Source organism: Balaenoptera ricei, chromosome 3 (genome assembly GCF_028023285.1).
Source record: "Balaenoptera ricei isolate mBalRic1 chromosome 3, mBalRic1.hap2, whole genome shotgun sequence".
NCBI lineage: Eukaryota > Metazoa > Chordata > Mammalia > Artiodactyla > Balaenopteridae > Balaenoptera > Balaenoptera ricei.
The window spans coordinates 169,323,201-169,337,325 of NC_082641.1; the positions used below are offsets into that span (position 1 = coordinate 169,323,201).

General features: G+C 51.3%; 1 protein-coding gene across 8 annotated transcripts in view; it reads left to right on the forward strand.

Moving 5' to 3' along the window:
* SUGP2 (SURP and G-patch domain containing 2) overlaps positions 1–11,208 on the forward strand; it is a 29,993-nt gene extending 18,785 nt beyond the window's left edge. For 3 of the 8 annotated variants that reach the window (XM_059918049.1, XM_059918048.1, XM_059918050.1), the window contains exons 7-10: positions 1,749–2,269; positions 4,109–4,170; positions 7,497–7,633; positions 8,272–11,208. In XM_059918049.1, the coding sequence (XP_059774032.1) occupies positions 1,749–2,269; positions 4,109–4,170; positions 7,497–7,633; positions 8,272–8,392 (841 nt within the window). In that variant the 3' untranslated portion in view covers positions 8,393–11,208. The remainder of the gene's footprint in view (positions 1–1,748; positions 2,270–4,108; positions 4,171–7,496; positions 7,634–8,271) is intronic. The other 5 variants (XR_009502517.1, XR_009502518.1, XM_059918046.1 and 2 more) reach the window with 5 other exon arrangements.
* The last annotated feature ends 2,917 nt before the right edge of the window (positions 11,209–14,125 follow it).

Sequence of the window (14,125 nt, forward strand, 5' to 3'; positions counted from 1 at the left end):
CATAAACTGCACATATTTGTCTAATAAGTTTTTTTTATTAATTTATTTTTGGCTGCATTGGGTCTTTGTTGCTGCGTGCGGGCTTCCTCTAGTTGCAGTGAGCGGGGGCCACTCTTCATCGCGGTGCGCGGGCCTCTCACTATCGTGGCCTCTCTTGTTGGGAGCACAGGCTCCAGACGCGCAGGCTCAGCAGTTGTGGCTCACGGGCCCAGTTGCTCCGCGGCATGTGGGATCTTCCCAGACCAGGGCTCGAACCCGTGTCCGCTGCATTGGCAGGCAGACTCTCAACCACTGCACCACCAAGGAAGCCCTGTTATATATTCTTGATACAAGTTATTTGTCAAGTGTGTGGTCTGCAGATAATTTCTCCCAGTCTGTGACTTGTTTTCTCATTCTAGCAGTGTCTTTTGGAGGGCAGAAGTTCTTAATCTTTGCCCTTTTCTTGATTGGGCTTTTTGGATTTATTCTTTCTAGTTTCTCTGACCTTTTACCTGTAATGTAATTGTATCTATTTCCTTCATAGTTGGATATTTATCTTTCACGTTACTTATGGTATGTTTTGCAGCGCAGAAACGTTTGATGTAGTCAAATTTCTCAGTTTTATCTCGTTGCACCTGGATACAGAGTTACAGTTAGAAAGAATCTCCCTACACTCAGATTATAAAGACATTTATGTATTTTCTTCTACAACTTGTATGGCTTGGTTTTTACATTTAGATCTCTGATCGGTGTAGGGTTATTCAGGAGCAGAGAGTACAGCATAGATCCAATTTAAATATTTTTGTAAAAAGCTGCCCAGTTGTCCCAACACCATTCGTTGAAAAGACTATTCTTTTTCACAGTGGTTTGAGAGGGCACCTTCATCAGATACTGTGTTTCTGGCCTTTTTCTTGGTCTGTCTGTCCATAGACAAGTAGCACGCTGTTTTAACTATAGAGGCTTCGCACACCTTGTAATACCTGGTGGAACTGGGCCCCTTGTTGATCTTGTTCAGGGGTTTCCTAGATAGTCTTACATACTCATGTTTCTATATGAACTTAAGAATCATGTTCAGATCCAGAAAAAAATGATGCTTTTACTTTTATACATTAATATTTAATTAAGGGAGAATTGACTTCGTTATGAGCCTGAGTTGTCCTGTCCAAGAACAAGGGCTGTCTTTCCTTTGGCCCAAGTAAATTTTGTGTGTTTTTGGTTTCCTACACCAGCCGCAGCTCCAAGCTGTGGCTAGGGCCATTGGACTCCGAGGCTCAGAGAGGCCTTTTTGCCAGCACATTCACGCAGCTTTGCTGCATGACATGAGGCAGGAGGTGACACACCTCTCTCCATCTCATGGCTGGAGTATGGGAGGAACCAGAGAGTCACAGTGAGCACACACAGGCCCAGAGTGGCCGGTGATGTAATCAGAAAGAGATGAGGTAAGGCCCAGGTCGGATCTCCTGGCTGTAGTGTTAGAGCTCGTTCTAGCATGTTCTCTGGTCGTCCCTGCATACCTTGTTCCTACAGCTCCCTCCCCCAGAAAGCAATTAGGCCTCTTATGTTCTGGCTCCTTCGTTAAATTACTAATACTCTTCAAGCCTTCTATCTCATTGTAAAGCTGCCCATCAGCCACAGCTGGTGGAAAGAGGTCATGCGTTTGCTTCTTTGTCCCACCCCTAGCTTTGTCAGGTCCATTTGGACAGTTTCAGAAAATAGGAATGTTTATAGAGAACCCTCTGGTTAACCAATGTATTTCATCTTTATCCCAGGTTTCTACATGACCAAAACAGTTCAGCTTTCAAATTCTATCGAAAGAAAGTATTTGAACTGTGCCCATCGATTTGCTTTACGTCATCTCCGCTGAACCTTCATGCCAGCAAGAGCGCCGATTCTCAGGAGAGCCCCCTGGAGCCCATGGAGGGGGAAGGAGAGTTTGAGGATGAGCCCTCTCAGCACGAGGCTGAGCTGGAGAGCCCAGAGGTGATGCCTGAGGAAGATGAGGGCGAGGAGGAGGATGAGGAGGAGGACGAGGAAAGGGGTGAGGAGGCCCCCACTCCTGGAGGGGCCTCCAGGCCGGCAGGAGGGTCGACCAAGTCCGAGGGCTCGGAGGGCATCCCCCCAGCTGATGGCCTCCTGAGCGAGGTGGCCGAGGATGGCCCGGCTGGTGCGCCTGCCCTGTCACAGTCCTCCTCAGGGGCCTGCTTCCCCCGGAAGAGAGTCAGCAGCAAGTCGTTGAAGGTCGGCATGATTCCGGCTCCCAAGAGGCTGTGTCTCATCCAGGAGCCCAAAGGTGAGTGCCTGGCTATCGACACAGTGCCCCCAGCACGGTCTTCTGTTTAACACCTGAGGAGGAGTCATGGTGCTCGGTTGTGGGCCATGAAAAATTGTGGAGACGTTGTCTGACTGTTTTGAAGAATTTACCTGGCCCTCAGCCCAAGTTCAGGTGCAAGATGACCAGCTGGCCCCTGTCACCCTTTCCGCCTCTGATTGCTCCAGCTAACCTGGACATTACCTTCCAGAACACTCCCAGGGCCAACACAACATGGAGTTCTTCAGTCTTATGTTTTTAACCTAAAATAGTCCTATTGGTTTTGCACACAGTCCAAAACGTTCATGAGAAACTGACGTTTCCAGTTGGTCTGAGGTTGGCATTCTAAGGAGATGCTGTGTTTGGCTTCTAGCACCCCACATGCTGCTTGTTATTTTCCATTATTGCTCAGCTTCCAACAGGGGAGTCCTGGCTGTGGAAGAAATGGGCCTGGGTCATCTTGGCTGTTTCCTGCCTGTGATCTTGAGGCGTGCCCAGCTTTCTGAGTGCCCCCACCCCCCCGAAGACCCCAGGGTAGTGATGACTGCTTAGTGACGATGAGGCAGGAGGACACGGACCGGGACCAGTCTTGGGCAGCGGTTAGTGGGAGCTGTGCAACCCATGCTCTGCCAGCCTTGGCCATGGAAGACCATCTCCTACCTACCTGTGGGGAAGGTCAAGGTTCTTGAGGTACAATTTACCAGCAGTAAAGGTGCACCCTTTTCAAGTGGACAGTTCACGGAGTTTTGGCAAAGGTGTATAGGCATGAGCCCCCCAGTATGGCCTAGCTGGAGCTCGTCCGAGAAGTGTCTCTGTGTCCCTCTGCAGTTTCCTCCTCTACCCAGCCAGGGCAACCACTGACCATCTTCTGGCCTTGTGGTTTTGCCTTTTCTAGACTGTCAGTAGGTGAACCACATCATGTCCCGCCTTTTGTTGGGCTGCTCGCTGCCCACCCAGGTCTCCACACAGCCGGGCCTGCGTGGAGCTGATGCTGCGACGCTTGTGTGGCAGGTGGTTTTGGTGAACAGGCCTCCATCGTGTGCGGAGAGCCTGTGTGTGCTACGTTATTGAGACCATCATATTCACACCCAGCAGTGTCAGTATAGTTTCTCCTGCTAAAGGAACAGTTCTCGTGGTTTGTGTTTGGAAACCTTGGTGTTGCAATGGACTTCTAACTGTTCTACTAAACTCTTATGTCCTTCAGAACTTATCACAGTGTGGTAGCACATCAGAATGCTTGTTAAGATGGCTTTCATGGGGGGAAAGTGGAATTCTTTCTACTTTAGAAGCTCTCAGTTATTTTGATAGGGTGGTTGATGAGATAGTACCAGACCTGCTGATATCTCCTTTGTCAAATATAATAATAACAATAATAATGTGATGTGGTGCTGTGTATGAGAAGCATGGTTGTTTTTACTAGAAAGTTCTGAGTGGACTTTACTTCTCTATCTATGGAACAGTCGCAGGGACATGAGGAGGGCACGGTGTTGCAAATAGCTCATTTGTTGAAGCAAAATGTATTCCTACGGTCATGGAAAATGATCCACGTGTCAGGTCCTTCGTCATAAACGTGGGAGTCACACTTAGGTAGACTCTCCCACTGCAAGGCAGCCCTCAGTTGAGCCTCTGTTCTGCCTCTGCACTCTGTGGGTCACACGATTCCTTAGAGGAGCCAGGGCCGAATGGCTGGCCCTGTGGTGCAGCTCCTAGCCACCTTCTGTCAGCAGAGGGGCTATAAGCCCAAACTACAGCACCCTCATCTTCTAAATAATTCGGGGAAAGTACATATATGTGTATATATACATTTCTTTTGTCTTCCAGTTCACGAACCAGTTCGAATTGCTTATGACAGGCCTCGGGGTCGTCCCGTGACCAAGAAGAAGGTGAGCGTGGCTGTGAGTCCTTACGTGTGACGTAGTCAGAGTTTGCCAGAGTTCCAAAGGGCACTGGCGTGACTAAGCTACTATACTCATACTTCAGGCCAGGTGTCAGCATACAAAGCACAACACACAGCCTTTTCTCTCCCGGGACTTCATATTTTTTTAAGCACAAGCCTCTTGTCAGTTAACAACAGCCTGTATTTATTTATTTATTTTTAATTTTTATTTATTTATTTATTATTTTTGGTTGTGTTGGGTCTTCGTTTCTGTGCGAGGGCTTTCTCTAGTTGCGGCGAGTGGGGGCCACTCTTCATCGCGGTGTGCGGGCCTCTCACTGTCGCGGCCTCTCTTGTTGCGGAGCACAGGCTCCAGACGCGCAGGCTCAGTAGTTGTTGCACACGGGCTTAGTTGCTCTGCGGCATGTGGGATCCTCCCAGACCAGTGCTCGAACCCGTGTCTCCTGCATTGGCAGGCAGACTCTCAACCACTGCGCCACCAGGGAAGCCCCTCGGGACTTCTTAAAAGTGTTTTGCATTGCCCAAAACCACAAGAGGGAGTAATTAGTCTATTTAATGGACGTGTGAGGCCTGATATGTGCAATGGATTGGAGAGATGAACAAGATAATGTCTCAGCCAATGAGAAGTTCAGATTTAGTAGACTATAATTGTGGTTAAAAGAGTGTGCTACTTTGCTAGTACGCCGAGTACATGTGCGTGCGTGTGTGTGTTTATTAACTGGTCAGCACCTCTTGTGCTCCCAGCTCCATCTGCCCACCTAGAGGCAGCCATGAGCGGGGCTGGCAGCAACAGAAATGTGCAGGACCAGGAATGGTGGGTGCTGTGGGTGCAGAGAAGCAGGTCAAAGGGAGACAAGGAATAAGGTGGGTTGGGGGGTACCCTTTAAGCAGGGAGGCCTAGGAGAAGCCCCAGATCAGTCACAGGTCAGTAGGGAGCCCTTTGTGCCTAGAATGGAGTGATGGGGTGAGGAAGTAGAGGTGGCAAGCACCCAGGTCACATAGGGCTTGTAGATGGATGTCAGCACTGTGGCCCCTTCTTTGGGAGAGGCATTGGAGAACCACGGTGGGGATTTGGGTGGAAGACATGGCCACTATGGCTGCTGTGTTGAGAGCAGCCTGTGGGGTGGGGGGTGAGGCAGAGCCGGGGGGCCAGGAGAGGTGAAGGTGGAGTTGGTGGGACTTGCTCATGAATTGGATGTGGAAGAGAAAGCCAAGAGTCCAGGGTGACTCCAGGGTTGTCGGCCTGGACAGTTAAGAGAATGGAGCTGCCATTGACTGAAATGGGGAGCCCCTGTGGGAGCAGGTCATTGGAAGGAGAAGGGGGCACACTCCAGACAGCTGGGCTGACACATGTCGGGGCAGGTGAGGCTAGACAAGCTCACCTGGGATACATGTGGGGACATCACAGGTCTCTAGAGGTCAGGAAGGTGAGTGGGGAACCAGGCGAGGTCTCTGCTGCTGTCAGGGGGTGAGCAAAGCCCAAGTTGTGGCTCAGACCTGTTCTGAGTGCATTGCGTCAATATCAATGGCCAGAGGAAGCGTCAGTGTGACCCCAGTTACAGCTGAGAGCAGGGACCTTCCTGTACCCGAAGCTTGTGGTCTTAACAGCTGTGTTGGGTTTTAAGCTGACCCAGCACCCGGGTACCCATCTGGTGGCCTGGGTGAGGCACAGCCTGCTGAGAAGGCAGCCTTTTCAGGCTCAGCCTGGCCATCTAATCTTGGCATGTGAATCCTGGGGTTCTGTTTTTACATCTGTAAAGTGGGGCAGTTGCACCTATCCTGCATGTAGGAGATACCTTGAGGATTAAATGAAATGTGTGTTAACCCGGTGTGCAGCCAGCTGGTGTCCTGCAAACATGGGTCTCTCTTTGGGGTGACTGCAGGCAGGGGGGAGGTCTCCCCTGCAGCTCTCTGTGCACACCTCAGCCTGGCCTATGGTGCATGGCTTTGCTCCAGCCCCAGGAAACCAGGCAGGGTGATTCTTAGACACAGTTGAACACTCACAAAGATCTGTCCAGCTGAGTGGACCCCTGTTCCTCCTGTTGCTCCCACCTGAACAGCTTTCCTGAAGGGGGATGCAAGCCTGCCATTTGGGGACCCGTGGCCAGCCTTCCCTCTGCCTTCCCCATCCTCTTCCCCTCCCACACTTCCCCTGCTCAGACCCTCTCCACTACTCCCAGCTGCATTGATCAGGACAGAGGAACCTTCTCCCTGGGAGCATGTGAGGCCCTGGGGACAGGCTGTGTTCAGTGTTTAGTAAACGGATTAAAGAAACAGGCTCAGGCGGCAGGGACTCTGAGCCCCCAGCTGCCCAGCGGTTCCAGCACACTGTGGGTGCTAATGAATATTCATGAGTGAATGGAAATTCCCTTTGCTCACACGGGGCAGGCTCCTCCTCCAGAGGCCTCTAGGCTTTTTAATTTGTCTTCCCACAGTCAGCTCTGGAGCCCAGACTTCCTCTAGGGCTTCTTACCTTTCCATCCACAGGGTCTTTCCCAGGCCCCATCCTTCTTCCCAGCTGCACTGGCTCTCAGTGAGGTCTGCTCTGTGCTAGACATGGACCCCAGAGTCCAAGTAAAACCCGGTCCCTGCCCTTGGGGAGCCTTCAGAGCTCCAGACCTGGGAAGGACCAGACAGACACATAGGTCAGTCAGGTTTGCTGAGTAATGCCTGAGGGCAGCCAGGGAAGCTTCCAGGATGGGGTCACTGCTCAGAGTTTTGGAAGCCCATGAGAATGAATGAAGCAGTGGGAGAGGAGTGGGGGTCAAATAGGGAGGACCCTTTGAACCGATTTTTCTGTACAGCCTCTCTCCACTGCCTTTCTGGATCCCTCCTGCCTTAGCCCTGCTGCCCCTCTGACTCCTGCACTCCAGGGGCCTTCCTGCCTCAGGTCCTGTGCCCTGTGTCCCTCAGCCTGGGATATGCCCTCTGGTCATCACAGGGCCACTCTCTTTATCCAGGTCTCCACTCTGGGCTCTTCCTACTCACCCTTTGGCCCCAGGACCCACCATCCTCTCACGAAGTTTAATTCACAGCCTCAACACTGCAACAAGAGTGGTCACGGTGAAGCCTGAGAGGCTGGTCTGGCGTGGTTCTGTGGGGATGGATACCTCAAGCTGGTGACCTACAACCTTTAGAGGTCTCAACCCACCCAGGGAATGTTGCCAGGACCATGGCTTGATCTTGAGCATCTGTGGAGTCAGGGAGGCATTAGGGGTGTTAGTACTGGACCATGTCCAGGTGTAACCCACGCAGACCCTTGCTCCAGGGGCTTTGCTGCACCTCACATGCCACACTCTTCTCTCTCCTCAGAAACCCCAGGACTTTGATTTCGCCCAGCAGAAACTGACCGACAAGAACCTGGGGTTCCAGATGCTACAGAAGATGGGCTGGAAGGAGGGCCACGGCCTGGGCTCCTGTGGGAAGGGCATCAGGGAGCCCGTCAGCGTGTACGCAGTGGGCGCTGGGGGCCAGGGGTGGGGATGGGCAACCGTGCCTGGGGAGATGAGGCTTTCTGTGGGATTCTGGTCCTAAGTCCTTTGACCTGCAGCCTGATTCTTGGTTTCCTTCATGTCAAACATGGCTTATAGCAGATCATTTACATATGCAGGTGTTCACACAGCTCCTTGCTGCACTTGCATAGACTTGGTCCCTGGCATTTGGCCACATTCATTATTATCATAAAAGCTTGAGTGGTAATGCTGGGTAGTTACGCTAAGAGCCACTTCCCTTTTCCAGGAGCCCACATGAAGACTAGCCAGGGTAGAGCACGGCCCAGAGTTTATTAAGCCCCATTAGCATCCAGCAAGCATTTCAGTTAAAATTGAGCTTAGCACCTGCTGGGGAGGCTTTCTGCTGTAATCAGGGGCTGGCTTCTGAGCACCCTTCTCAGAAAGTTTGCATGCCTGCACGGGTGAGTATCCCTTGTTCCCCACTGTGAATTGTGTCTTTATTTTCCCCCTCCCTTGCTGTCACTGTTGTGTGTCCCTCATACCTCTGTCCCACTCTGATGGCTCAGGCTATTTTCCATCTCCTGGTGGCCGGGCTCTGGGCTCAGGTGTGGCTAACTCTCCATTTTGCTCCTTAGGGGAACTGCCTCGGAAGGGGAGGGGTTGGGTGCCGACGGGCAGGAGCACAAAGAAGACACGTTTGACGTGTTCCGTCAGAGGATGATGCAGATGTACAGACACAAACGGGCCAACAAATAGGTATGTGTGTGAGCTAGTGTGGGGGGCATTCTGCCTAAGCTGATGTTCTGGTACACAGAGACGCTTCCTCTAGAAAAGTTAGTGTGCCCCACTCAAAACCCAAACATCAAAATATCACTCCCCCCAAAAGATCATAAAATTTTGTGAGGGAAACAAGGAGTGTTTGGATGTGGATGTGTCCCACCTCTCACCTTCCAGGCTGAAGGAACGAGCCCCATGCTCGCCAAGCGCCACTGCACACATCCCATGGTGCGGCCTCAGCACTGGGCTCCCAGGTGCGACTGTACGTGGCCATCTTGTGGAAACAAGCCACCACGGGAGCGGCCTGGTGTCTTGGAAGTGTAAGGGTGACCTGGAAGCTGGTGCTGCAGAGGACGCCACTCTGCCTCATCCCTTTCTTAGGGTCTTCAAATCCTTTTCCTTCTGCGGGGCCTTTGGCCTATAAATATCCTATCTTTCTCCTCTCCTTTTAGTTGTCCTCCCCACCCATAATTTCCATCTCAGTTTTGAACAAAATCGTTCTCTCCCTGAATAGATGAAAACCATTGGTGAGAAAGATAAGGCTTGAAGCAGCAATTACTCTTAAAACGCCACCTCTGTCCCGGATCTGCCCTGGAACCAGTGCCCAAGTAGGTTTGGTGTGTACACAAAAAACAAACGTCTCTGCAGTTTCTGGTGCGGAGGTTCCACCCGCTGGCTTTTCTTTTTCTTAAAAAAAGAACGCACCATTTCCAATCTGCTTTTGCCTTTCACCCTCTTCCAAATGCTTTTGGCAGCAAGTCTTCTCCAAGTCTCCCCTGGTTCCACTCAGAAGGTGGGGCTGCCCTTGAAAGCACCAGCGCCCTTTAAGTGCTCAGGAACCAGCTCCTGTCGGTTTTCCTGTCCCTGGACACATTGCTCTCTAAAAGTGATCTGCTAGCAAACTTGATACCGAAACAGTCACAGATCGTATCTTCTCAAATTTAAATAGGGAATATAAATCAGTAATAATGAGGTCTGTGCTCTGGTACCATAGCTGTCAGTCGGAGTGCTGAAGCTCTTTAAACAAGTGGAGGTACTGGATTCGATGAACGTGTTATTTATGGAGTCTCATCTCTTAAATGCATCCCAAGAGACTTAACGAAATTTCAGCAATGTATTCAGCAGCTGTATTCAGTGGGGAGTAATCATTACACCGATGAAACTTTCCCCAAATTTACGTGTCTCTTAGAATCCACAAAGCAAACTAGTTGTTTTTTTTTTTAAACCACATATGGAGTCTCTCCTACAAAGGGGTGGGAGGTGTAAACTCTTCAAGACTCTTCATTTTTTGCATGTGTGGCAGTGTAAAGAATTGTTTTATTAGGGCCTTTGTACAGAGCAGAAAGGATCCTCTTGGGGTGGGCTCTGCAGCTGTTTGCTATTTCAAGGCATATGATTGCCGCCCCTTCCAGCTTCTCGCACTCTGCCTCTTGCAACTACATGCGAAATTCTCAGGCTGTGGGAATCTCTCAGCCCTTCCTCATAAAGAAGCAGTGTTGAAGTTTTAAATACATGCTAAAGTCTGGAAAACAGGATCCTGCTGATACTATAAGCTTGGGGGACACAGCAGTGAGTTTCCCTGTCAGCCACTTGTATTGGCTGTTGTGAAATCCTTGCTTTCTCAAAGCCCGAGACCTCCTGGGCTGTAGTCCCAGGCTTCTCTGGATCTGTCTTGTCTGTCTGGCCCACACTCACCAGCACAGCGTCACGGGCCTGTGCCAGCATCTTACGTGCCAGCCTGATGTTGCCCTTCTTCATGCCACGGGTAGTCCCCAGGGCTCTGCTTGCTTCTGGTCACTTTTGTTGCTTTGGAAACTGGCAGATCTTTATGGCCACGGACATGCTGGAGGTTCTTCAGCAGAGTTGAAATAGCCTGCAGGGGTGGTGTGGTTTGGGGGAACCACAGCTATGGGGGTTCACCTCCTTTCTCTTCTAATCTTTCCAACAGCCTTCCACATTGGCTGGGGGTCAGGTAAAGGGATAGAACTCTGAGAACAGGGCCTCGATCCCGCATGGCCTTTCACAGCACGCTTTGGTGCTGAGTGAGGTGTGCACCCCCCAGCATGGGTCCTGGCTCTTTCTTCAAGCGTAGCTTTGACCATCATATTCGCTTTGTCCTAGTATGCTCATCCTTGGCTTTCTCTGCTTTTATTTATAAGTAAAATACTTTAGGAATTCCCGGGGTTTGAGCCCTGTTCCCACAGCCTCCTGCCACTCCTCCTCCTGGGGGTGTCCTGCTTTGAGCTGACACTGTGAGCCTTTGGCAGTCGTCAAAGGGAGCACCTACTTCTTGAGCCTGGAAAGTCCTGTAAGCACTCAGGTGGCGCTTCTGTGGAGTTGGCATTGAGGCAGTGAAGGCATTGCGTGGGCCGGGGAGGAGCGTGGTGGTGCGTCCCTGTGCCAGCTGTCAGCTGGGGACCAGCGCGCTGGCCCTCTGTGCCCGCCCTTGCCCTCTCCAGCAGAGACCGCTCTACGGGGAGCACGCGTGAGCAAGTGCGATGTGCAGTTGCATAGCCTTGTCAAAGTCACAGTGTCTTTTCTGTCATTCTAGTTCCAGGGTCTCTTCCATGAGGACGACAGGCATCCGGAAAGTGCTAACTCACCACTTTGGGTGCTTACTGTCTCTGCCTTGTTTCCATCACTGGAAATCATATAGAGAAATTTAGCGTTTTTGGTCCTTGGTAAAACCTAGAAGACGTTTGTGATGTTACAAAATGGAAGCTTTGGGTTTTTTTTCTTTTTTTTAATCTAAGAAGTTGTGGTTGTTGTTAATCATTTAGCAGTTGAAATAAATGTAGAGGAAACCCAGTTTTCCATGGTCTCCATTGATGTGTTTTAAAATCAGACTGGTTGGGGAACACATGGTAGATGTTGTAGGGCCTACGTGGAGCTAGGTCGTAAACACTGCTGCCTCCCAGGCATGCCCTCTGCCTGCGGGGGCCTTTCTGACTGGCATGCTGCAGCTGGGGGGGCCTGGTAAGTCACTGGGAAAGCCTAGAGGGTACCAGAAAGCAGGTAGTGATCAGGGCCAAACAGTGGGTGGGTCCACCCTGTTTTCTGTGGAGAGGGGGGTTTATTGCTGGGTACAGAAATCTGCCTTTGAGAGGGTGTCGGGACATGGGAGCTTTACCTGAGCTGCCCACAATTCACCTGCCCACCTCAAGGCCTTCCCTGATCTCAGGGTCGGGGTTCCAGCTGCCAGAGTTAGACCAAGGCCCACTTGGGCTTCCCCCTGAGTTAGGAGCTGGCCTGTAGGACATCTTCAAAGCTCCCTGCTGTTCCCATATTCTGCCCAGCCTGTGTCTGATTCCTCCATCAGCAGCCCCTTGGCCCATCTGGTGAGGAGGGAAGGTAAAGAGCACATAGGTGGGCAAGCCTGGCACCTACAGGACCTGCAGGGACCTCCACCTGAGCACAGTGTAATGGGCAGGAGCCTGGGGTATGGTTGTGCCCGGGGTAGCAGGGAGCCCAGGAAGGGTTTGGGGGGCTTTGTCAGCAAGAAAGGGGGGGATGGAGGAGACAGGGCCCCTTAGGAAGCTGGTGTCAGACCCCTGAACCTCTCCTCTCACTATGTCCCAGAGGACACTCAGGAGTGACGAGGACCCATATGATCATGATGGGAGCTCTTGTCACCCAAGAACCTCCCCCACGTTTGCTATCATCTTCACCAGAGCCCTGGAGGTTGGTGTCTGACCATGAGCTTTAATGCCACTCCCTGAGAAAGTTGCTCAGAACCTACAAGGACCCCACCCATTCTCCTCCTCCCTCTTGGGAGACGCCCTTCCCAGCTCCCCTTTATCACTGTGCAGGGCTGGGGAAGGTCACTTAGACAAAGGCACACAGAATGAGGTTCTCCAGCCCAGGACGCTGTTCAGGCTTTGACCTCCGGCAGGTCTCTCCACCTCAGGCCTCAGTTTCCCCTCTGCGATTTGGGAAGGATTTCTTCCTCTGCTACCTTGTCATTTAGGGCTAACTGGAACCTGAACATGCCATTCTGAGCCTGGAGGGCCCCTCCCCTCCACGTCCTTCCCCCACAGCCTCTTCTCTCCCTGGAAGCCTTCTGGACCAGGACCTTGAGAGGCAGAGGGTGCTGCCGGAGAAGCTCCAGTCTCCAGTGTTAAAGCAGGCCTTTGCTATGCCTGCACACGGACCTACATAACATGCACGCGTAATAACATGCAAACATGCCTGTTCAAGCAACACGAGTACATTTTCTTTGTAAAAGATTTTTGAAAATGCAAGACCCAGATAGACGCGGAACAAAGCACAGAGGTTTCCCCTCTTTCCCACTCCCATGTAAAAATAACAAAAAATAAATTTAATAATTTAAAGTAAGGCTTACCATGCATGCCGCCTAGAGACTTGCTTCCGCGTCATCTCAACAGTCTTCCCACATGAGTTTGATTTCAAGTACTGTTTGTGAATAAGTAATGCCTGGCTAAAGTCAGAAGGTACAGAAGTGTGTTCTGTGGGAAGATAATTTTCCACGACCCACAGCGCTCAGGTATCAGATCCCTATGTGTAGATTATTTTATTTTCTTTGTTTAGTTTTGGCCACGCAGCATGTGGGATCTTAGTTCCCCAACCAGGGATCAAACCTGCATCCCCTGCAATGGAAGCGTGGAGTCTTAACCACTGGACCGCCAGGCAAGTCCCTAGATGATTGTATATATGGGCATATTTTAGATACAGACCTTAAAAATGAAAATTGGACTTCCCGGGTGGCGCAGTGGTTAAGAATCCGCCTGCCAGTGCAGGGGACACGGGTTTGAGCCCTGGTCCGGGAAGATCCCACATGCCACGGAGCAACTAAGCCCGGAGGCCACAACGACTGAGCCTGTGCTCTAGAGCCTGCAAGCCACAACTACTGAGCCCGCGTGTCACAACTACTGAAGCCCAAGCACCTAGATCCCGTGCTCCGCAACAAGAGAAGCCACCGCAGTGAGAAGCCCGCGCACCGCAACGAAGAGTAGCCCCGTCTCGCCCCAACTAGAGAAAGCCCGCGCACAGCAACAAAGACCCAACGCAGCCAAAAATAAATAAATAAATAAATTTATTTATTTAAAAAAAAAAAAGAAAATTATACTTCACATTCTGTTTTGCCTTTTGCTTTTTTCCACTTAACTTTCCAAAAAACATTTAAGTATGTATATATGTCTTGGACTGTCATTTATCTCACAACTTCCCCATCCATAGCCATATGGGTTATCCCAAAACTTTGGCCCCGACATCGTAGAAAACCTTTGTGGATAAAGCCCTACAAATGGCATTTCTGGGGTCTCCCCACCTCACTGCCTCCCTCCAGTGTTCCTGTGTCATCCGACTTTGGGGGCAACCCTGGGGGTGTCCCTGTTTCCCCAGCCATGCCTGCCTCGCCAGGGCATAGTGGGGCTGTGGACCCTGGGAAGTGCTCCACTGCAAACCAGAGCTTGCAGCCCTGACCCCTCCGGACCATGTCCTTGCACTATATTCAGGACACAGGTCCAGCTGCCACCCGTCTCTTCTACCCCCAGATCCCTCTAACCCCTTCACCCCCTCCCTCCAATTTTGACCGTTCTGGAGCCAGCACAGCTGCAGCAGGTGACCTTGTTTTCCCAGGGGGCCCATCGGCCTGGGCAGGGGACCCTGCCTCTCCAGGCCTTGACTTCCCCCTCTATCCAGTAATTGGCCAACACCCACCCAAGGGGCATCATGAGGGCTGGATATGCACCA